The sequence below is a fragment of the Artemia franciscana genome, chromosome 2, assembly GCF_032884065.1.
Source record: "Artemia franciscana chromosome 2, ASM3288406v1, whole genome shotgun sequence".
Classification (NCBI taxonomy): domain Eukaryota; kingdom Metazoa; phylum Arthropoda; class Branchiopoda; order Anostraca; family Artemiidae; genus Artemia; species Artemia franciscana.
In genome coordinates, this window is record NC_088864.1 from 57,400,288 (window position 1) to 57,424,833 (window position 24,546).

Sequence of the window (24,546 nt, forward strand, 5' to 3'; positions counted from 1 at the left end):
CACTAAAATAATTGAAAGATGGTATTATAGAGCACACCGTGTAATTTTGAGGCTTTTAGGTTTCTATATAAGTAATATTGCTATGAAATTTTAATTGCCCACTAGTAAATGACCTCATTGAACCACATATGTGTCGTCACAAAAAAACTAAACAACTAATCAGTTAAAATTCCATTGCCATGTTTAGTGTGTAGCTTCTCATGCAAATTCCAGGTCTGATCTGTTAAAAACTGATCATCAGCAGTTGAGAGGCGACAATCTTCGTAAAACTGTGATGCTCTCATCAGACTCCATCATGATTTTGGCATTTGCCTTGCTGGTCCTTCATATAGTCAAGATATAGGGCTCAGGAAAAAATTATCAGAGACAAGCAACAAATTGTGTGAAGGACCTAGGATGGGCTTCATATGAGGACTGCCTCAAGCAGCTTATGCTACCTACCTTTATGTATAGACGTATGTATAGTGATATGATGTTGACCTGCAGACTTCAAGAAAAATACTCTACCATCTTCAGTAACAGTCAAAGGCTATTGAAAAAAAGCTTGTACTGTTTTAAGTATAAAGGTGAATGTGTAGAGTAGTGGCTCTCCAAATAGAGACGTGCTAAAACAAGAAGATAGACATCTTTTGACTTTCAATTTTTAGCTCTTTTTCTTGGTTAAATATGCACTTGCGATCATTTATCCCCACCCACCCCCTCTCCTTAATGGTCTCATATATAGTCCTAGGCTGTATACAAAACTAACATGGATTAAGAATTTTACGGATAGATTCCTTATTTTATCCTCCTTTTCATGACGATGATCGTTAACACGATAGACACTGCACCCCACCCTCATAGACCCATATATAGCCCTAATAAATATACTTTTTTGATGAAATATCTATAGTTTGACTTGTTGCAAAACCATTTATGTTGTGTAGACTCTAAGATATCTTGTCTAGCTTGAAAGTTGAGTATTTGATTAAAAAGTACTATTTTAAATCAACCAAAAACATGAATAACAATGGAAGGAAATACTATAATCTGATTAATATAGATATATTGTATATTATAAAGTAAGAATTTCATTTAGTGTTTTATTTTAGCTTAATTTACATCCTAAGGTTATACTTGGGACCATCAGTGGGTGAGGGTGAATTATCACTAACCGCCTCTCTTTTTAAGAGGGCCTCTCATAAAAAAACCTCTCTTTTTGTTTTTTGCATATCTCCTTCCGGAGAGCCACCACTCCATACATTTACCTTTATTTTTAAAGTGACAAAGCAGAACTTTTTATATATAGCCTTAATTGGCTCAAAAGGCATTCATTTTAAAAAAGAAAACAATTAAAACAATATATAACTCAATTAAATGCTCATAATGGAATGGTTAAACTACATTCAATATTGTAAGAGGATGGGGGTCAGTATTCATTCAGCCACAAACCACAAACAGGAGCAGGGCTAACGCCCCCTGAACCTTCTAGAGGCCAGAGCGTTATTTGGGCTTTACTGAAACAAAATATGTTTCAATGTTTTTTTTTTCTTCTAATCTGTTAGTAAACCCAAAATTGCTCATACATCTAGGAATGAAAATCATTATATATTGAAAAATAAGAAACAAAAAAGTTTTTCCAACTGGAAGTAAGGGGCAACATTAAAACTGGAAAAGAACAGAAATTATTCCTTATATAAAGGGGTCCCCCGCCCCTCCTCGATACCTGCCTCTTCACGCTAAAGTTTTTATACTTTTAAAAAGCTTCTTATTATAATTAGGCAGTCTTTGTGTTACAGTAGTCGTTCTTATTAAAAATTGTGACGAACAGTCAAATTTTAATTTCCGTTCAAAGTAACCCACTTCCGATATTTAGGGGACCACTGGTTCGATATGATCACCCCTGGGAAAAAAACAAATAAACTCGCATCCAAGATCTTTCTACTGGCAAAAAACACAAAATTCCAAATTTTTAAAGATAGGAGCTTGAAACCACTACAGTAACGTTCTCTGATACACTGAATCTGATGGTGGGATTTCCATGAAAATTCTTTTACTTTTAGGGGGCATGTTCACCATGTTTCGAAAATCTGGTAAATTTTCTCAGGTTCGTAGCCTTTATGGGTAACAGTAAGCCTAGTGAATCTTATATATTTGGAATCAGCATAAGAAGCTAACTGGTTCATAATAACGAACCAGTTCATTATCATGAACGGGTTGATGATTAGTTTACTCTCAGTAGTTCTGTTTGGTAGTCTTGGTTACTATGATGACTTTGTTTCTTTTTTTTTGGGGATTTTGCCACAAATAAAAACAGTCTGCTAAAAATACTATTGTTTTCAGTTGGAATGTATCTTGAAACTTAATGACTATTGTTTTCGTGTCTTGGGCCTCTCAGAAGTCCTGCTTAATCATGTTTAATGATTATGAAGTAAAATACCTTGTTTTTTCCAGAGGAAAGAATTTGTCAAATACGCAAAAGTATTTCCGCTGTCTAAAACACTGGAATTCAAAGTATCACCAAAATGGTATCGGCGAGTGATTGGAGGATTTGAAGTAGCTTTAGGAATTGTTCTTGCCCTTATACCTCATGGTAGGTGACTGATAGTTGAAAGAGTTGTATTCTTATTCACAATGAGACATCAAGTGAGACACACTTTTTTGCAACGAGACTTTACATGAGACACACTTGCCTACAATGGGATTTCATATGAAACGCACTATTTCACAATGAGGCATCACATGAGACACACCTATTCAGAATGAGGCTTCATGTGAGACATCCTTATTCACAACGAGACTTTATATGAAACACACCCAGTCACCATGAGCTTTATTCGAAATGAGACTTCACATGATACACACAATGATTTTCATCAGCGACGGAGACTTCGGATGTTCTGAATTCTATAACTAAATAAATTTTGAAACCAGCTCCTTTGGGGGGTGGAATCGCCCGCCATGCGCAACTAGCAACCCTGTGAGCTTCCCTGGTGTTCAACAGTTTTGGGGTTTGCGCCTGTTCAATTGAATTTTAGAAATATAACGAAAATTTGGAAGAAGATTTTAAACGAGATTTTTCATAAAATATTTGTTTCCTCCTTTTTTCTGCTTTTTCTCATCAAAAGATCCTCGTAGTTTTTCTTGCTAATTTGTATTACTATTAAACTTAATAGTATTTCCTGATAGCAAGAACCTTTCCTTTTTTCGTGAGGTTCCTTAATTTGTAGTTTACGACAGAAAAGGTGAAAAGCCAGACGAGAAAATTTAAAAAATATTAAAGTTTTTAATGCTTCAAAATTTAATTCACCTAAGAACAAAAGAGCAATGTATTTATATAGTCAAACATTTTGGTTTTTGTTGCTCCCTCAAAGTTCTCTTGGAGGGATATCACTTTTTATCATTCTTAAACGTGAAATTTTAAACGTGAACTATTAAAATTTACCCCCCCCCCCTAATTTGGGCTACATATTTGTCTATTAGAGGGATAGTTAAGTTTAATGATCCGAATTTAGGAATGATAATTTTATTATTATTTAAGAATTAACGACGCTTCTTGACTACTAAGGTCCCTGCGTCGGCCCTGCAGTGCATTCCTGCAGCGTGATTCAATCTCTGGATCCCGTATTACCAAGCTAAGGTCAAATCCACTGCGCCACCATAGGACAGTTTAGGAATGATAAAAATCAGTATTTTGAATTTTTTTAGTATTCTCCAGAATTTTATTGCGTTTCATTGTGGAGAGAGGGAACGCTAAACTGATATCCCTTGGAGTAAGGAGATCTTAAATTCTCATATTGAAGTTTACTTTGAGTCAGATCTAAAGAAAACTTTGTTTCTACTCAAACATTGATTTTATATATTTAATTTCATACCTATTTTAAATTTTGTTTAAATAATCTGAACCATATTTAAAGACAAATGCATTAATTTGAACCATATTTAAAGACAAATGTATTGGTGCCCAAACATTTTATTTGTGTATGATTTAATTGCTTTCTCCAATTCTACTGAGAGTGAAAAGTTCTTATTTGATTGTTTTATACCTTACTTTCAATTCCTTATGTCAAATTTAAAGATAAATGCGTTTTTTTTTTTTTTTTTTTTTTTTTTTTTTTTTTTCTTTTTTTTTATGGAACAATTCTAGAATCGGAGCTTTTAAAGGAAAAATGTTAAGAAAACAATTCTTACTTCATAATATAAAGAGTAATTGTAGCTAACAAGTTTTGTCTGCCACTCGACTATACTATACTCCTGCCCCCTAATGTGCAAATGTGTAGCCCAAGTTATATATTTCCTTTTCATTTAGCCATGCGTCACTCTTGTTTCATATCGCTTACCAGTAAATTGAATCAACTGTGACAAAATCAAGCGCCGGGAAAATACGTGAGAAATATATAGGCCTAATTTGGGCTATATATTTGCACATTAGGGGGAGGGGGTAAATTATAGTGGAGCTGTAGTCACAATGTGATAACCATGTATATTCTGTATATTATGAAGTAAAAATTGTTGTATGAACATGTTTACTTCTCAACAGCCCCATTCTAGACTGATACCGTTTCTATAGATTTTCGCCGCCTTTTCAAAGTATTTCTGAGTGGAGGGAGGCCTTTGATGACAAATATGAAATATCTTTATTCTCCTTACTCTCTGTAGTGAGGTATATGGACCTTCATAAAGGTCCTTTCGCCTCTTTGGATGGTCTGTAGATGTGGCTGGTTTTGGCAATCCGAGGACTAATAAATACTCTTTTTTAAAATGTTAATAATATATCTAAAGATAACTTAATTATTTCCCGCGAAATCGAGGAGTATAGAAAATACATACATAAAATCGCAAAAATATTTCAACAAAGGAAACAAAGCAACAATTTAGAAAAGGCTTAAAACACAATTGAATAAAATACGTCCAAAAAATTTAAATATCAAATCTTTTCTAAATTCTATAAAAAGAAAAGGTTATGCATAGAGAGAATATTTTCAGACTTACGATAAAAATCATCCGTCTTGAACATTGCTAATTCCAACGGCTCTTTAATTATATTTCTCAAAATTATTTAATCAGATATTGTTAAAAACAAATTAGAAAACAAAGTAAAATCTTGAATATTTCTTGATTCTTATTACTCATCCTTCTCACATTCTCAATAAAACCCCAAGTTTTTTTTTTTTTTTTTTTTTAAATTGTTTGAATCGTCTGCAGAAGGGGACACTCGAACAAAATATACTGAATGTTTTCATCAGATTGATGGCAATGTTGGTAGAGAGGAGAGTGGTCTAAAAGAAAATCAGTTAAAAATATACCCAATATTTTGACCAAATTGATGACAATATTGACAGAGGGGAAAGTATAAAATCAGCTAAAAATATTCTGAATGTTTTCATTAGATTTATGACAATGTTGGTAGAGAGGAGAGTGATATATCCTCAGCGATATATGGCTTCTCTCTCATCAACCTCTCACTCTTTACGCTGAAGCTACTTTTTTTATGTATTTCAATGCTCTGAAGATTTCTAAATTTAGAGCAATTGGAGAAAAATTTTGAAAAAAAAACTATCACACTGCTTTTAAAATGAAAGAGCTAATTTATTTTCATTTTCTTTAAATAATTGAATTTTCAATTTAGATGGCTTGAAAGGCAATCGGTAAAGAAAACACCTCTAAGTACCAGTAATGCACACAACCATAAAATAGTTTTAGTAAATCAATCGTCAAGCTATAGCGTAAACAGTAAAGAATTGATAGAATAGCAGTTTTCCAATTATACAGGATAGCATATAGAAGGATTTCTAAAAAAATCTTTAAAGAAAGATGGGCTTGTCGTGCATTGATGAACATAGGATCTTACAGGGATTTTGAGGAGGGTGTTTTAGGTTTTTCGGAGGCATGTAGGTTGTATTATTGACCAAAAGACGCTTTGTAAACCTGTGTGAAAGCACGAAACTTGTATAAACATGTAAATCCCTTACTTTGAAAAAAATTCTTAACTTACGACATCTCTGGCAAAACCTGGATGCTAAAAAAAGAAAAAAAAACGAGAAAAAGCTTTGCTTTGGTGAAAAGTGAAATTTTTGTATTACCAAAATATATATCCGATTGGGAAAAGTTTCGTTTAATGTCATAAATTTACAAAGTGTTGCCCTTTTTTGCCTGTTTCTGTCCCAAACTTCAAAAATGTTTCACTTTTCTGCCCTTTTATCTCGTCGTGGCCCTGCACATGGGAATATGATCCCCACTTCTGGAAGTAATTAATTTTGAATGAAAAAGTTTGTCTGTAGAATGCATCAGAAAATGACAGTATTATGTCCTGTTTGAATTTGAATTCAAGCCAGAAATTTTATCTAAAAAGTTATTAGGTTTGCAAGGTTCTTTCCTTTTTATACAAATTGAGCAAATTATGCAAATTTCTTTTTCCTTTTTATTTTCCTTTCCTTTTTATACAAATTGAGCAAATTATGCAAATGATTGCTCAAAACTAATTCAGGGGTTGTAGAATATTTTAAAAGTGCTTTGTCGAAAAGAAACTGCAAAGTGATTTGAAAGAAGGGTCGAAAACATCGAAATAAAAGAGGAACATTAAAACTCAAAAGGAACAGAAATCATCCTGTACATAAGGAGGACTGCCGCTCCCTTAACCCTCCATTCGTAAAAGTTTGACTTTTTCCACTAATGCTTCAAGAAGGCAAGCTCTAATGGGAAGATCAGTGGCATAAAAAATTATTTTTTCCCAACATCTAAAAAATGGGAGGTTTATTTATTCGCATTTTCCTCAAACCGCCAAATTTTTAATTTTAACGTTTTGCAGCACATGAGAATCTGATAAAATTTTAATTCAACAATAAATTAAGTGGTTTGGTTAGGTTTTATTGTTAAGTTTTACTATAAAGTATTATTGTTAAATTATTTGAATTAATCTAATCAAAATCAGTATAATTTTATTGTAAATGAAACACGCGCAATTAACAACTGGCATTGTTTTTTTCCTCTTTTATTTACTTTCAGTTAATTGCTAGTTAAAATTCAGCGTTAAAAGTGGGGGGTTGGAGGGTGGTAGTTCCCCTCATAAGCGGGTTAGTTCAGTTTATATTGAGTTTTAGTGTTACTCTTTACTTTTATTTTAACTTTAGTGAAACAGTGTACCTTTGTGTAGGTGCAGCAATGTTGTATGTTATCTACTATATATCAAATTTCTGCATAGGTGACAATAAAATTGTCATGTAACAGCGTTTGAATAATATTTATTATCTTGACTTGCTTTAATTCAAAGTCTTTTTCTAATTAAACAATCTGTTTGTTTTAATACTTTTCCTCTTATAAGCCGTAATATTTCCATTTCAGTGTTTGCCAAAAGAGGCTGGAATTCCAAAGCTTCTGTTATGAGTTTATCCTACTAGTCATGAAAACGTACTTTTTATAATCTACTTCTAAACACGAGAATGTGTGGAAAAAAGTGAAAATATAAAAAAGAAAATATGGAAAAACATATTTTTGCGAAAAACATGAAAATGTGTGAAAATATGTTAAAGGTATATTATTGCATATATTTTTATCTTATAAATGATAGAGATGAATCCATAGTATTCAAAAGATGCTATGATTTCACCTTGGAAAATATACGACATGTGTTACGATTTTAAGCGATTTTTTTTTTTTGAAGATACAAGGTAATGTACCAACCACCGATGGGGGAAAATATGATTTTGAATTTAAAAAAAAATAGTGTGACTTTCAGTTTATAAAAGTTAAAGAGGTACATAGATGCCATCGTAAATTGCACATACAGAAGCTTTTGAAAATTCATAATTTCTGTATTAACATTATTGCCATCCAGTTCTATATTGCTCAAAATAGATTTTCTCAATTAACCACCTATCAGCAATGACTAAAAAATACTAATGATTTATTTGCAAATGATGGAAAAAACGCCAATAAGGTTGTGTTGGGGAAATGACAACCCGTCGTTAACAGGTACATTACCTTATGCATAAATATAGTAAATAAATTACAATTTCTAAATATAAAGGAAATAATAGAAAATATTGCCAATAAACGGTGGAGCAGCAATAAATTTCGCTGGTAAGTTTGTTAAACTGGGTAAGTGTAATCCTTAAGATATAAGCTAATCCTTAAGATATAACCTTAAGATATAAGATATCTACCTTATCTTAATGTATCTTGATATCTTAAGGTAGATAGCTACCTTAAGATATAAGCTACCAACTACGGGTAAAAACATAGTTTTGTTTTTAAACAAAAATAGTCTGTCAGTTGTCAAAAGAAAACAACCAAAAGCTGCCTACCAGCAAGACCTTATGATAGCTAATAACTTATTGAGAACTGATAATAAAATACGCCAATAAGTTTGTGTTGGCGAAATGGCAACTCTCTTGCAACAGGTACATTATTTTATGTTCAAATATAGTGTATAATCAAAATTTCTAAATACAAAGGAACATCATTGTATGTCTTTATCAACTTTGCTGAAGGATATAAATTTCTTATCACTAAGGCACTTACCAACATCCCAAGAAACTGCTGAAGACCTGGGGGTTTGACTAGAAAGATTTGGCGTTCGTCTGCTAGGTAGTAAACTGGTAAATACAGTGCCGGTCAAAAGGTAGCACACCCATAACTGGTAAATTGCCTTAATCGTCTTATTTTATTTGTTTATTTTCTAGCTCGACTTCGTCAGATAGCCAATGGAATACTTACAGCAATGATGGCTTTGGCAATTTACTCGCATTGGATGGTAAATGACAAATTTGAGCGACTAGCCCCTACTCTTGTATGGTTATTTTTTTATTTTACTTTTTTTTGGTCCTAATTTATTTTTGAAATCATGTTAGTTTTTTCTATTCTATGTATGTATTTATAGAAAGCAGAAATTTAATGCAGAAGAAATTAAATTAATTATAGGGTAGAACTTACCACTTACTAGAAGTGGGCTGCCCTGCATTTAGTACTTTCTTCCTGCTACCAAAAACAGTATATTAGTATTGGAGTCGTAAGTAAAAAAGAAACAATGAATGCGTATATTTTAAGTGACGACCAAAAAGAGTGTAATACTTTTAAGAGTTGGTTCTTTGGTGATTAAACAGGGGAAGATAGCGTAAAAACTAGTAAAACTAATAACTTCTACCTTATACTGATAAAAATAAATAACTAGTACTATTGTTACTAGTAAAAACTGGTAAACTAGTAATACTGTTAAAAATTAATACTGTGCCACTAACAGTGTACTGGCCGGAGACTTCAATAAAAAGGGAGAAAATTCAATAGTCGATATAAACAATCTGCATTAATTCAGAACTCTAGTACGTGCCCAGGATTTTTGTTCGGGGGGGGGGGGTTTAAACAAGCTTTACAAAAGACATAAAAAATCTGTTTAAACCCGACTGACTGACCGTATTTCAAACAGTAAGCTGTACGAAAACTGTGGTTCAATCCCGCTTTCTAGGGCTATAATGAAAGAAAGGCTGAGATGGCTAGGCCACATTTTGCGGATGAAGGATGACAAATTGCTGAAGATTGTTCTTTTTTGCCAACCGTCTGGGACTAAATGGAAAGCAGGTCGTCCTTGTCTGGGGTAGGAGTATATCATAAATAAAGATTTAAAGGAAATGGGAACTTCCTGGGAGGGTGTAAAGAGGGAGGCCTTGAATGGATTGGGTTGGAGGAGGAGTGTGCGTAGCTGTGTTGGCCTTAGGTGGCTTGGTGCTGCGATGAGTTATTAGTAGTAGTAGCAGTCTCATGAGTTGGATAACAATTTCAGGGAGGGGGGTTCAAACAGCCTACCCCTTTTCCACTGGATTAGGCCCTAAGAGGAATATTGCAGGTTTTTTTCAGTAAGTATTTTAAGGCAAAATATAATCTGCGTAAAGCAGGTCTATGTTAGCTTAGAAGCGTCTCGGTATGTTATGTAGGTTACTTGAATGTACAACACTAACCCAAGTTTTCACTCTAATAAGTTTTTCATACTCGCTAGAGAAGGCGTTAAAGTACTTTAGACGCTGAATAAGGTTTTATTAAGCTATTTGTAGAATATACCCTACGCCATATATTTTAAACTTAGGCCATAATAAGCAGCGCATGTATTGAAAATTTTAAACGTGGTTAGATTAGGCTGTATGTCTCGTTACTAGAGACCTTTTGATGATATTTTGCTACTATATTTGTTATTTATTCTATTATTTAGTATGCAGTGTAATATTATTTTTATATTCATAAATAATTTTTTAGACCATACTGCCTTTTTATTTAAAGATAAAATGAAAATGTAGCAACATATAACAATGGGTATAATTTTCAATGAAGACATTGGTCTAAATATATTGTTTTATTGATTATAGATAAAACTAATATTACAAGTAATTTTTGCGCAGTGTTGCATCCTTAGTAGAAGTGTTTAGTGCTTTTGCCTGACAAATGAATAGAAATTTTTCATTGAGAAAGGATTTTGGATGTGAAGCTCATATTTTAAGGCCTTTTTATTATATTTAGTTCATTATCTTAATTTAGTTTCCTATATTTTCATTAATTAGTAGTTTATATACTCTATATTTGTTAATATTTATTAAGTAAGATCCTTTATTTATCTTCAGGTATTAACTAGCCAAAGACCCGACTTCCTAGGTCCCCTTTGCTAGCTTGGGACTTTGGCTCTCGTAGCTTGTCCTCGCTTTCCCCGGTTTGGTTTCACCGTAGAATTTCCTGACTAAAATCTACGAAAATAGCATAAACACATGTAAATAATTAAGTGATTGCCCTCTTTTCCAAATAGTTTAAACGTATGAAAATATTATAATAATAACTTTTTTGAAAGCCTCTTTTTTTAAAACAGTCTCATATTTTTACTAAATAGTACATTTTCCACTGTTTAATTCACCTACAGTTACGCTGGCTAAGCATCGTTGCACAATGTTCCAAAGATATCAAACTTAATCTGTGCTACATGAATGGACAATATTCATGAATGTAGGTCATGAATGTGCGTCATGAATGAATGAATGAATGGGCAATTTTATTGAATGTTGTTTGGTTTAAAGTGAAAAAGTGCTGGATTAAATTTAACTTTATATTAAAAATACATCGCCTTAAATCATGATGGATAAAAATCAATCAAATTCAGATGGTATTCAAGCAACTTTCATTTATTTTCATTTTTCTTCCGGGGGGGGGGGAGCTCATGCTTCAATACATATGACTTGTGTTGTTCCAAGCATAGCATTTTCTAAGAAAATAAGGATTTAGGTACATTTTATTCCGGAGCATTAAAATTAAAGTTAACTACTTCTTAATGACCGTTCCAAATGGCTAATTTGTCCCTTTTAAATCACTCCAATTTTGCAGTATTAATAGTTAGTAACCGTTGTAGGGGTTTTGATTAAATACCAAAGCTAATGCTATCATTGTTTTATCTCTTTCCCTCCCTCTTTCACAAAAATAGATAGACTACGCTTAAATAATCAATTACATTATATCCCGGCTCTTGCTTTGAAGCATGAGAGATCTTTTAAATCGGTACTGGAAAAGTTTTCTTTGTATGTAGTAAAGCTCGGGAAGAAATAATAGAATTAGAATTAATAGCCTTGCTAAGGAATTTCCTGACAGACGGATATTTGTGGATGACCTAACGGTTTTAAAACCTGCTACAGAAACTTAGTAAGCAACCCTATAATCATCCTCAATGATATTACGGACGATGCTGTCGACTTAAACATGAGAGTAAACTCCTCTAAATCCATGAAAATGTCAATATGTTTCCTCAAAACATCAGCTCTTTTCCTCGACCCTATCCCTCCAGATATTCCTGTGTCTTCCTTTGAAGTACTTGGGGTCACAATTTCCTCTAATTTAAAGTGGGATATCCACATTAAAGATCTTGCTCCTAGAACTAATGCGTCCATTTCTCTCCTTAAACTCTTGAATAAATTTAACGTCCCCTCCTCCAATTTCTTAAGGATCTATACTTCCTTTGTCCGTCCACATCTTGAACATACTTGTCGAGTTTGGCATGCTGGCATCTCCGGCGATGAATCAGAAAAATTGAATCCTTTCAAAAAAGGGCCCTGAGAATAATTTTCGAAGAAGAAACGCTTGACTACAGGAAAGGAAAGTTGTGCATCCGTTTTGCAAAAAAAAATGCAATAACAAACCTTCGCATGGAAAATATTTCCCCAAAAGACACTCCCCACTCAGACACCGCCTGCCACCTACTGTTTCTGAACCCGTTTCTATCTTGTCCCCCGTCTGTTGCTTTACCTCCAGGTATGAACAACCTTTGTCTCCTTCATTTCTGATAAAATAAGCCGCTAGTTTTCCTTTTTTTTTTAAGTTGGTACTAGTGAAACACAAATGTTATGTTTGTTTTATTCTTTTGTTCCCTCCCCCTTTTTATATGTTCTCTTTTAAACCTTTTTAATGTGTATTTTATTTCACTCTTTTTTTAGTTTTTATGGCACTTGGTATTAACCAAGTGACATATAGCGATCGCAAATTCTGTCGGTCTGTCTGTCTGTCCCGGTTTTGCTACTTTAGGCATTTCCAGGTAAGCTAGGACGATGAAATTTGGCAGGCGTATCAGGGACCGGACAAAATTAAATTAGAAATAGTGTTTTTCCCGATTTGACCATCTGGGGGGGGGAGAGAAGGGGGCAGGTTAATTTGGAAAAAATAGAAAAAATGACGTATTTTTAACTTACGAACGGGTGATGGGATCTTAATGAAATTTAATGGTTGAAAGGATATCGTGGCTCAGAGCTCTCATTTCAAATTTTGACCAGATCCGGTGACATTGGAGGGAGCTGGAGGGGGAGAACCTAAAATCTTGGAAAACATTTAGAGTAGAGGGATCGGGATGGAACTTGTTGTGAAAAATAAGCACAAGTCCTAGATACGTGATTGAAATAACCGGAACGTATCCGCTCTCTTTGGGGGAGCTGGGGGGGAATCTAAAATCTTGGAAAACGCTTAAAGTGGAGGGATTGGGATGGAACTTGGTGGGAAAAATAAGCACAAGTCCTAGATACGGGATTGACATAACTGGAACGAATCTGCTATCTTTGGGGGAGTTGGGGAGGGAGGATTAACTAAAAAAAAATAGAAAAAATGAGGTATTTTTAACTTACGAAAGAGTGATCATATCTTAATGGGATTTCACATTTAGAAGGATCTCAAAACTCAGATCTCTTATTTAAATCCTGACTGGATCCAGTATCATTAGGGGGGGGGACCGGAAATCTTCGAAAACGCTTAAAGCGGAGAGATCAGGATAAAACTTGGTGGAAAGAATAAGCACAAGTCCAAGATAGGTGACTGACATAACCGGACCAGATCCACTCTCTTTGGTGGAGTTGGGGGGGGGGAGTAATTCGGAAAATTTAGAAAAAATGAGGTATTTGTAACTTACGAACGGATGATCAGATCTTAATGAAATTTGATATATAGAAAGATCTTTTGCTTTAGAACTCTCATTTTAAATCCCGACCAGATCCGGTGACATTAAAGGGAGTTGGAGGGGGAAACCGAATTCTTGGAAAACGTAAAAATCGAGATATCTTACGAATGATCGGATCTTAATGAAACTTGATACATAGAAGAATCTTATGTCTCGGATGCTCCATTTTCAATTCAAATAGGATCCGGGGACATAGAGGGTTTGAGGGGGGAAACAGAATTTTTTGGAAACCGGAAATCTTGGAAAACGCTTAGAGTAGAGAGATCGGGATGAAACTTGATGGGAAGAATAAGCACAAGTTATAGATACGAGATTGACATAATTGGGACGGATCCTTTCTCTTTGGGGGAGCTGGGGGTTGTTAATTTGGAAAAATTAGAAAAACTGAGGTATTTTGAACTTAAGAATGGGTAACCGGATCTTAATGAAATTTGATATTTAGAAGGAACTCGCGTCTCGGAGCTCTTATTTCAAATCCCGACCAGATCTTTTGACATTGAGACGGAAATCTTGGGAAACGCTTATAAATGTCGTAGATACGTGATTGACGTAAATGGACTGAATACGCTCTCTTTGGGGGAGTTAGCTGGTGGGGTTCAAGGCTTTGGCGAGTTTTGTGCTTCTGAACGTGCTAGGACGATGAAAATTGATAGGCGTGTCAGGGAGCTGCACAAATTGGCTTGATAAAGTCGTTTTCCAGGTATTTCTAACTTATGAGTGGGTAATTGGATCTTAATGTATTTTGATATTTAGAAGGACCTCGTGACTCAGAGCTTTTATTCTAAATCCCGACCGGCATTAAGCCTCTGATTTTCCTTTTAAAGCAATCTATTGATTCTTAGGATTTTGCTAGAGCTCATACCATATGAGCTCTTGATTCTTGGCTCTTCCAGCCTCGTCACAAGTGCCATATGAGCTCTTAGCTCTTGTTTTTTCAGTTTTTTCCTTTTTAACTTTTGGACATTTTGCAGCGTAATATTTTTGACTAATGAATGGATTTTGCCATTCTGATGTTATTGTTTCTAGCATTGTTATGCCAGTTTTTTAGTTGTACTTTTTTGTGATTTTTTTTAGGTTCTATGACTCCGAAATGCGAGTTTTGGTCCTTCGGTGCTTGTGATAGGATTGTTTTTTTTAAATAATCATTTAGATATCTCTTTAAAATATTATATATGGCTATTTTATTTAGAATAGACAATGGCTTATTATCAATATATTTTTACATGTTTCTGATATTGGAATATAGTGAACGAATTTAAGCCTGTGGGGGAGATCAGCACCAATGTAACCTAGCACAGCTGTGAAAAGTTACAAGCTTAATCAGTTTCTTGGTGAATTCTGTAGCAAATAGCAGTTCCTGAAATAGTTACTGTTTTTAAGAATCTGGCTTGTCTGTGAAAAACGTATTTAACAGACTTTTCAGTCCATCCAGTTCAAAATGGAGTCGTATTTTTAGAATTCGGTTGTGTTTTCAGAGCCCCGTATACCTGCATTCCCTTTATTTATTTATTTTTTTTAACTTTTTGTTTTGCGACTTTTAATCAGAATATTGATAGTCCCTGAATGTACTTGTTTTTTGCTTTACAACTTTTAATCAGAATATTGTTAGTCCTTGTATATGCGCCAAGCTCATTTGAATAGTCAATTTTCTGGTCGTTTAACGTTTTTTTTTTTTTTTGTTTATATAAACATCTATTTTAATGAAATAAAATTTTAAATCCACTGTTTCATTAAAAAAAGAGCCTTAAGGAAAAAACATTGGTCCAGAACCTATACGAATCGCTGTGAGTCCAAATCATTTTCAAGGGAATATCATTAGCCCCAGAAAGACTACTGTACCCCTCAGGAAAATGGGAAATCTGCCACAAAATTTTAAACTGGCAGTGAAAGTCTACGCTTCTTCTTCTCTTTGGCAGGCTTTAGGTACCAATTTTTTTTTCTTTCGCCAAAGAAGCCCTGAAATCTTTGGCGTTAGAAAAGATGAAATTTAGTCGATTGTTTCGCCCATTGTGACAACTTAGCTCTGCTAAGCATGAATCTAAATTACGTATATTATAAATTTATTATAAATTAATTATAAATTATAAATTTTTTTTCATTTCTTTTCATTAGATTTCAAGTCTTGTTTTCAAAGTTCTTCCGTTGCTTTCTCTCAATGGATAAGGATATAATACAAAGACTTGCTTGTTCGCATATTTTCTAGGTTCTAAAATCTTGCTTTTTTTCTAGGTATTTTTCTTTATGCTTGCGTGTCGTTTAATTGTAGATTATCAAGTGAGACGTCAAGATCGTTTACTGAAGCTCAAAAAACTGAATATGCAAAATGAACCTAAGATTCTGTCTACAAAAAATGGAAAGTCGGAATAAGGCAAAACTGTCTTTTTATTTGTACCAAATCGTTTAACCAGTATCAACTTTTCTGTGTTCCTTTCTTTGTTTTTTTCTTATTAAGTTATTTGTGTTGTCGTATAAGAAGTTCAAGCAGAATGTTTTGTATGATGATTGGGGAAAATTATTCACCATTTTCCTTAATTTCGGTAACAAATTATGTGGTTTAATTGTAGCGCGTATCCAGGAATTGGGTTCGGGCAGCGAATACCAAAATTATTTCCGTCCGGAAGAGCTATCAGAACAATTTTTTCGAGAGTGGGGGAGTTAAGTTTTTTTTGCATTTGAAAACTGTTTTATGAGTCGAATATAAGTTTTTGGAGGGGGTCTTAAACCCATTGACCCCTTCCCCTGAACACGGCCCTTTGTTGATATGAGTAGTAAGCATCTACCAGGTCAAGTAATAGGGCTCTGTTTTCTGCAAAAATTCTCAGTCTCCCCTAGCCTTTAACTTTAGGTGTCCACTGACGGGAATATTGTTGAGCTTCTCTTTTTTTTTTTTTTTTTTTTTTTTTTTTTCACTTGATCCATATAAAAGTGCGCCAATTTTGACACTCCAAGCTTTTAAATATGTTAATCAGACTGTACTGTGAGTAGTGTTTCAGTGCGAGTAGTAGTATAGCGTGACTGTGTTCCAGTAGTGACCAGCATAATAATGATGGCCCTTTTATTTTTTCTGGAGAGTCCATACCCACACGCAGGGGGGAAAAGGGATTAGTCTGGAATACTCCTCCCCTTTTTACAGAAAATTTATCACTCAACAATACACTTGTTTTGTTTTGATCCTACTTTTGGAGATGCAATCTTTGTATACGGATAAATTTTTGAATTGAAAAAACATGGTTGGTAGTACTTGTTTCTATTGCTAAGGCTGAATACTTAAAACGCCATTTATATTATGCCTATCATAGACACTACTCACTGCACGTGTCGATGGCGAATATGTATACTTCGTGAGCTGTTGGAATTGTAAAGTCAATTATTTTTTAATCTCTCTCCTGTGTTTTTACCCTCTATTATAGAATAGAATATTTTCTAATCGTTTTTAAGTGCAAGAATTAAATTTATGTGTCGATATTATTCTCTTTTTTACTCTAGTCTTAATCATTAAGGATCTCATTTACCTTGTTCGTCATTCTTATTTAAGTATTTAAGTGTGAAATGTGTAATCAACTACCTTCAAATAAATTAGTCCAAATTTATGTAAGTTATCAGCTATTGTCTATTGGCGTATTGTTCATTCACCGAGCAATGTTTCAAACAGATCAGCCGTTCAAAATCAAAATGTAACATATATATTTTTCACAAATTCTAGTTAAATTCACCACATTGGATCCTTTTTGTATACCCTTGCCATACAACCAAGCGATGTGTTTGATGATTAATTAAGATGACGTCTTTCTATGTCTGTCAGGCAAAACTAAATTTCAAAGTGACTTCAGTTATAAATTTCATAGGGTAGCTGAAGATCTTAAGTTTATTATGGTAATGGTAAAAGCAATGCCTTGCTGCGTTGCGTTCGATAGAAACTTGACGAGGGTCAGCCTCGCCCGACATCCTTAATTTAACCAACTATTGCTCTCCATTTGGACCTGTTTGTACTAGAACCTCAGGATAGTTCAACCAGTCTTCATATCATTTACGTCCCTGAAACTGAATTGGGGTAAAAAAATTTCACGTCCTCGTTCTTTAAAGGTCTACAATTCAACTTTTACATGCATATAATTGCGTTGACTGGACCAATGCGTAGTGCACTTACAATTTTCTCCAAATCCTACAATTTCGTATGACCCAGAGGGCAGCTCCTCACCCAAATGAACTGATAGATGTTTTCTTTCTCGTTATCAAATCATAAAAAAAAACAAGGTTTTTTTCACTGCAAGTAAGTAGCGACGTTAAAACTTAAAACGAACAGAAATTATAGGGGATGTCTCCTCCTCAACCCCCCGCTCTTTACGCTACAGTTTAACTCTTTCTCATAGCTCTACTGTTTAAAACAATAAAAAACTTTAGTGTTGAGCGCGGGGCGTTGAGGAGGGGGCAACCCCTTTCATATACGGAATAATTTCTTTTCGTTTTAAGTTTTAATGTCACTCCTTACTTGCAGTAAAAAAAAACTTGTTTTTTTTATTTCTGAAAGTTTTTGAATTAATGCATATTTTAATTTTGACTCGCCGCACATGAATAATTAAAACGAAATTCGCATATTAATTATTGTTTTTTCGGCTCAATGGCTTTTTCATAGTTTTGATCGGACGATTTTGATAAATAAAAGGGGGTGGGGGAGGAGGCCTAGTTGCTCTCCAATTTTTGGTTACTTAAAAAGGCAACTTTTTTTTACGACCGTTTTTATTAGTAATAAATACACGTACCTTATGAATTAACTTACGTAACGAATTTCTATGCTTGTATATTTTATTACGTATATGAGGGGGTTCACCCCCTCGTCAATACCTCGCTCTTTACACTAAAGCTTGAATTTTTTCCCAATTCTTTAAGAATGACCCCTGAATCACAAAGGCCATGGAATAAATAGTTTAAATTACTAAAAATTCTAGCGTAAAAGACCAGGTATTGAGGAGGAGACGAACCTTCTTATATACGTAATAATTTCTGTTCGGTTTAAGTTTTAATCCTGCTCCTTAATTTCAGTTAAAAAAAAAAACTTTTTTTAATTTATTTTCTCATTGTATTTTTTTTTTAATAACGCTAGAAAATCCTGTGCCTCCTTCATGGAAATTCTCTTCCCTCGTGATAAATTTCTCCATGAAAAGATCCTCCAACGTAACCCCCTCCTCTCAATCCATCCCCCCAATCAGAAAAAAACCCTTGAAAACGTCTGACACTTCCCAATAACTATTACTATATGTAAACACTGGTCAAAGCTTGTAACTTACAGCCCCTCCCACGGGGACTTTAGGGGAGTATGTCAACCACAAAGACATAGTTATTAGGTTTTTCTACTATGCTGAATGAAATGGCTATCTCAGAATTTTGATCCGGTGACTTGGAAAAAATGAGTGTGGGAAGGGGCCTAGATGCCCTCTAATGTGTTTTTTGGTCACTTGAAAAAGGGCTCTAGAACTATTAATTTCCGTTAGAATGAACCCTTTTGTGACATTCTAGGACCACTGGGTCGATACGATCACCCACTGGGAAAAAAAAACACAAATAAACGCGCATCCGTGATCTGCCTTCTGGCAAAAAACACAAAATGCCACATTTTTGCAGGTAGGGACTTGAAACTTCTACAATAGAGTTCTCTGATACACTGAATCTGATGGTGTGATTTTCGTTAAGATTCTATGACTTTTAAGAGGTGTTTCCCCCTATGTTCTAAAATAAGACAAATTTTCTCAGGTTCGTAGCTTTTGATGGGTAAAACTAAACTTGATGAAACTTATATATTTAAAATCAGAATAAAAATGCGATTCTTTTGATGTCACTATCGGTATCAAAATTCCTTTTTTTATAGCTTCGGTTACTATTAAGCCGGGTTGCTCCTTACTACAGTTCGTTATCACGAACTGTTTGATTCGTGATTCATCATGCAGTTTGTGACATCATTGTATGTCTCACCTGTCTGTTTGGATTAGTCAAGAATTGAGTGATTTTGGGATTTACTATATTTTGATTTTGAACAGTTCCGAGATAATATGATTTGAACGGAATTGTTGTGTTGTCATTTGTTGCCGGATTGCGCTGATTTTCGTAATTTGTACTTGTAAAATTCTTAAATGATTATTGCAGTTTTCGAAATTCGTAGGACCAAAAGTAAACATTACACATGTTTTGAGTGGCAAAATGTTTCAAAAATTGACCATCAGTTATAACTTTACTAGCACAAATAATGGCAGTTAACTCGATCTGGCCTCATTTCCAAATGTGCACCTCCCAAATAAAACTATTTTATAGGAGTAGAAGAGTAACGGTGATATTCTTTGTTTTTTTATTTTCTTTTTTAATTTATCATTTGCTTTTATGATATCATTTTATAGTTAGAACTACTAATAAAGAATTGTTTTTTAATGTGTCTTTCTACAATAGTTATTTCTCTTTACTTCTGATATGCATGAAAATCAGACATGAAATCAGTATATACTATATTTACTCTTTTATAATATATATATTTTTATGGGGTGTTTGAGGGTTTGATACCAACAAAGCAAATTACATATTCTAGTGATCCGCATCCACTATTTTGATGTAACTGTTTTAGAGACACCTAATAGTGCTTTCCTATCCCAGCATCACACAATTATAGATCGTGGTGGTGTTTACCTTCTTTGTTTGTGTGTTTGTCTCAAATGTTAAGTCTGGTGAACGAATCAAAAGTTTATTTAAGGACATAATTTACAACAATATATTATCCATCCCGTGAAATATAATATATAGATTAAGAAAATAAATTAGACTAGAATATTTTCTTTCTTGCTTTTACTTGGGTAAATTCACCAATGAAATCATTAAATGATAAACTGTTTAGTTTCCCACTTCCTGTGCAAACGAGACAAAGGGGACATTATGTCGTTTTTTTTTGTTCTACTTTCATTTTTCATCTTCTTCAGCCGTGAAATGATTTTTTTGAAAAATTTACAGCCATCATACTAACAAACAATCTCAAGTTGCTTCTATATTGGAGAATGCTGAATGGACACGTATTATTCAATGTTGGTCGTTATATTCGTTCTCTATACCCTATATGGATCGTTTATATAGATTCTATATAAAACAATACCCTTATTTAGGTCGTTGACTAATACCCTGTACAGATTCTGGTGTTTCAGCATATCACTTCAAACTGTAGGCTTTATTATACCCAACATATTGATAGTATGTTTCACCTTTCCTGCTAGATGGTGTCCTTATCTTCAGGATATTTTTAATTTCTAATTATTTTTTAAGAATAACAAACTTATTTGTAGTATCTTTGGGTACTGCTACCCTCTGCTATACTTGACGCCAAACCTGACATGAATAATCTTTTTGAATCAGAACTTGTCTCTTGGCTCAGCCATCATACTAAAAAACAATCTCAAGTTGCTTCTATATTGGAGAATGCTGAAAGGACACGTATTATTCAATGTTGGTCGTTATATTCGTTCTCTATACCCTATATGGATCGTTTATATAGATTCTATATAAAACAATACCCTTATTTAGGTCATTGACTAATACCCTGTACAGATTCTGGTGTTTCAGCATATCGCTTCAAACTGTAGGCTTTATTATACCCAACATATTGATAGTGTGTTTCACCTTTCCTGCTAGATGGTGTCCTTATCTTCAGGATATTTTTAATTTCTAATTATTTTTTAAGAATAACAAACTTATTTATAGTATCTTTGGGTACTGCTACCCTCTGCCATACTTACGCCAAACCTGACATGAATAATCTTTTTGAATCAGAACTTGTCTCTTGGCTCAAGGCATTCGAAAATCATCCTTTATGTCTTTATAAGCATAGAATTTTTTACACATATATAGACTAATTTTACTGTTACTACATTTGACTAGTCTAATGAAATTAAACTAGTGTGTGTATCCACAAATACAACATTACGATAAATTCAGCTACTTCATTTTACTCAAACGTTTATGGGTTGACTTCTTGTTTTGTCTTTTTCTTTGGCATCAAAATACAGTGGATTCTATGTAGAAATTATTCTGTTATAGCTATCAAGTGTTGCAGTTGCAGCCACTGAACGTTACTTTGGACCTTTTGAATCGTCTTGAACTATGCTGCTTCTCTTTGTGTAGATGATGAAAAGAAATTATCCATTCCTTGGAGAATTCAAAAAAGTTCACTGTATCTAAACAGTTACAGCTACTGCTCTGCATAAAAGATTCAGGGCAAAACCAGTTCATAAAATACATATAGCACACATGTTAATCTTTAAGATTATTTCTTGTATATCCCTCTACTTGTCAGACATTTTGGTAGCATTTTAATACACCTGATCTTGATATTTCAAAATCTATTTTGCCCTCATTTGTAAGGATAGTTATGAACCACCTTAGCCGTAATATCTTCTGTGTGCATAACCATCAATAGAAAAGTTAGGAAAGGACTATAATAACTATAATATCATAATCAACTGCTACTTTGTAAACAGGATTCAGGGCATGAACAGCACATGGAATATACACAAAACATTCTTGTTAGTCGCCAACATTATTTCTTGAGTACCCTTATATGTGTCAGACATGTTAGAAGCATTCTGAAATTTCTTGACCTTCAAAAAAGTTTATTTTGCCTTTATTTTCAAGGATAGCTATGCACCAGCTTAGCTATACTTAGAATAAAACAGGCCAATGAATATTTTTTTTAAATGTCATACGAAGCCTACAGTTCTTGAATTGTAAATATGCTCTCTGCCTTTGCCGCCTCCCTGTTTCCGCGTCCCCATAAGAAAAGAGTTCAACGATTATTTTATAAAACATCTTTGCTATGCAAAGTCTACTGTTTTTGTCTTAGAATTATGAAAATTAGTTCTTTATTTTCAGGAATCCTTGGGGTTCAATGACATAGCTTGCTAAACTTATGAGTATGTTCTTAGGTGTCTGCACCTGTTGTAAGTAAAACTTTCTAAGGTAATTAATCATAACTTATAGAAGTTAGAGGGCTTAATATAATTTATTGTATTATAAAATTCTTTTGTTTTCATTTTTACAAGATAAGTCAAACAATACATTGCCAACAATTCTCTGAGATTTAGATCAAAAGATATGCTAAAGAAAATAAATCAAATTACTGTATGTTGACTTAAATCTAATGCATACTTGTACAAACTAATTAAAATCCTTGAAAAATTGTCAACTTCTTTTTACTAGCCTAAATAATGAGAAAGAGATAGAAAAACTATTATTTGCATTTTTAAACTCTAGAAAAGTCTCTTGAAGAGTTTATCCTCTTCTTAGAGAATCGACGCTTTTTAAATACAAAGTGAAAAGCTAGGACCACGGTACAATTGATTTAGCTTTTCTTTATTTAAATTTATACAAACCATTTTGGTGCCAATAAAGTGGAAATAGATCCCCATAAATACTTGCCTATTTGGTACAGTTTTTCAGCCACTACAGTTTTCATTGTAGATTTGTAATCTTTAATTCCTGATTATAAGAGAAAGAATTTTCTTAAGTTATTCTTTCTGCAGTTCTATATTATTTTTAAATTTTGACTCTATTTTTGGTAATGCGTAACACTATTTAGATTTTTGTGCAAAAAGAGCGAAATAAAGACAAGATTTGTCTATATATATCTTTACCAACCCCATGAACGTCTGTTAACAAAATCGTGAGATCATCGACAGACTTAGTCCAAAGTTTAAAGATAAACTCTTTCTTTTTTCATTTACATCTCTAGCTAAAAGATGAGCATACCACACGATTAGTCCTCGAATATATTAATGTTACCCCCCCTCCCCTGCGTGCAAGCCTGCCTATATGACTGGATATTGCCTTAAGCTACATTCAACATATTGCTGATTTTATCATTTGCCTTATTTCTCATCAGCCGTTGGCTTATGTGGAAAGTACTTGGGAGGGTACAGATCAGTATATTTGAAACGAGTGTTAAAACATGCATCTAGTGGCATTTTGCCTTTAGCTATTGAATTGATTACAAAAAGAAAAAGTTAGCTTTATACTGATGGTTTCTTTTTCCTGGGAGTGTCATAGCAGTCATAAGGCACAAAACCGCAGCGACACCGATTCAAAATAACGACATCTAAAATTTGTAAGAAGTCTGGCAAAACTACTAAGACTATTGTTGAAGAAGCAGAAGAAAGGATTTCTTAATTCTGATATAACGAAAAGTAAATAGAGTTTTATTTTATACACAATTTCTATTTTAATTATGCACACAATTCGATTTGTTTGTTTTTCAAAGTAACGTGGCTTTACTATGCTCGAGTTTTAAAGAGATTAGCAAATCTACGTGTATCAGTTGATTTGCTCAAATGTCAATTAAGGAAAGAGGCCAAAATGAAATACATGCTTCTTTTTCTAAGATAAAAGGCTAGGCTATTTTGAAACATAAAGGTAAAACTAAGTTTAATTTCAGGAAAGGGTAAGATCAATATTAAGTTTAGAGTTGGTTTGCTAGTTGAACAAAGAAGGGGGCCAATCATCTGATTTGCTTTCAGAAGCTGAAATTCCTATTTTGTATCTCCAGTATCTAATAATGATAGACAGAATGATACCATAATTTCTATCTCAGAGTCCCCAATCTCTAAAACTGATACCCAGCCAAATGATGATTTTCAGGCAGTGGGCAGAAAACTGAAATTTAAAATGCCTTCTACAAGTCCTCCTGTAATAATTTGAATATCAAACTCAGTCCCAGCTTTGGAAATAAAGGCCAAACCCAATATCCTTTTTACTCTAACAGTAAGAGACCAATCATTTTCTATCAAAAATATTGCTAACTTTAGAATGAATCTTTTCAAATCTTTTATATAAGTTTCACTGTGAATATAAACAGAGATGGTTCACTAACAGTTATATTCCTACTCAAAAATGAAGCCTACAAAGCTCTTAACCTCTATAAAACTGGTAATATCTCTCTAACATCAGAATAGTAGAAACCACCTCAGAAATAGGCTATTGAAAGAAAATAGGATTGTATAGCATACCATTAGAGCTGTCAACTGAAAACTTGAAAGATGATCTTATGAATAACAAGGAGGAAATACTTGAGGTTTTTGAAGTTTGTATAG

General features: G+C 33.7%; 2 protein-coding genes across 8 annotated transcripts in view; both read left to right on the forward strand.

Moving 5' to 3' along the window:
- Positions 1 to 19,855, forward strand: part of LOC136043826 (novel acetylcholine receptor chaperone-like) — a 31,994-nt gene extending 12,139 nt beyond the window's left edge. For all 4 annotated transcript variants that reach the window (XM_065728750.1, XM_065728751.1, XM_065728753.1 and 1 more), the window contains exons 3-5: positions 2,434 to 2,572; positions 8,661 to 8,767; positions 15,668 to 19,855. In XM_065728750.1, the coding sequence (XP_065584822.1) occupies positions 2,434 to 2,572; positions 8,661 to 8,767; positions 15,668 to 15,805 (384 nt within the window). In that variant the 3' untranslated portion in view covers positions 15,806 to 19,855. The remainder of the gene's footprint in view (positions 1 to 2,433; positions 2,573 to 8,660; positions 8,768 to 15,667) is intronic.
- A 3,680-nt stretch (positions 19,856 to 23,535) lies between these two features.
- The window catches only part of LOC136043827 (cathepsin B-like), a 38,171-nt gene continuing 37,160 nt past the window's right edge, over positions 23,536 to 24,546 (forward strand). Inside the window, exon 1 of one of the 4 annotated variants that reach the window (XM_065728758.1) lies at positions 23,536 to 23,643. Coding sequence is in view for 2 of the 4 variants with exons in the window: in XM_065728757.1 (XP_065584829.1) it covers positions 23,685 to 23,716 (32 nt within the window). In the remaining 2 variants the exon portion in view is untranslated. The other 3 variants (XM_065728756.1, XM_065728757.1, XM_065728755.1) reach the window with 3 other exon arrangements.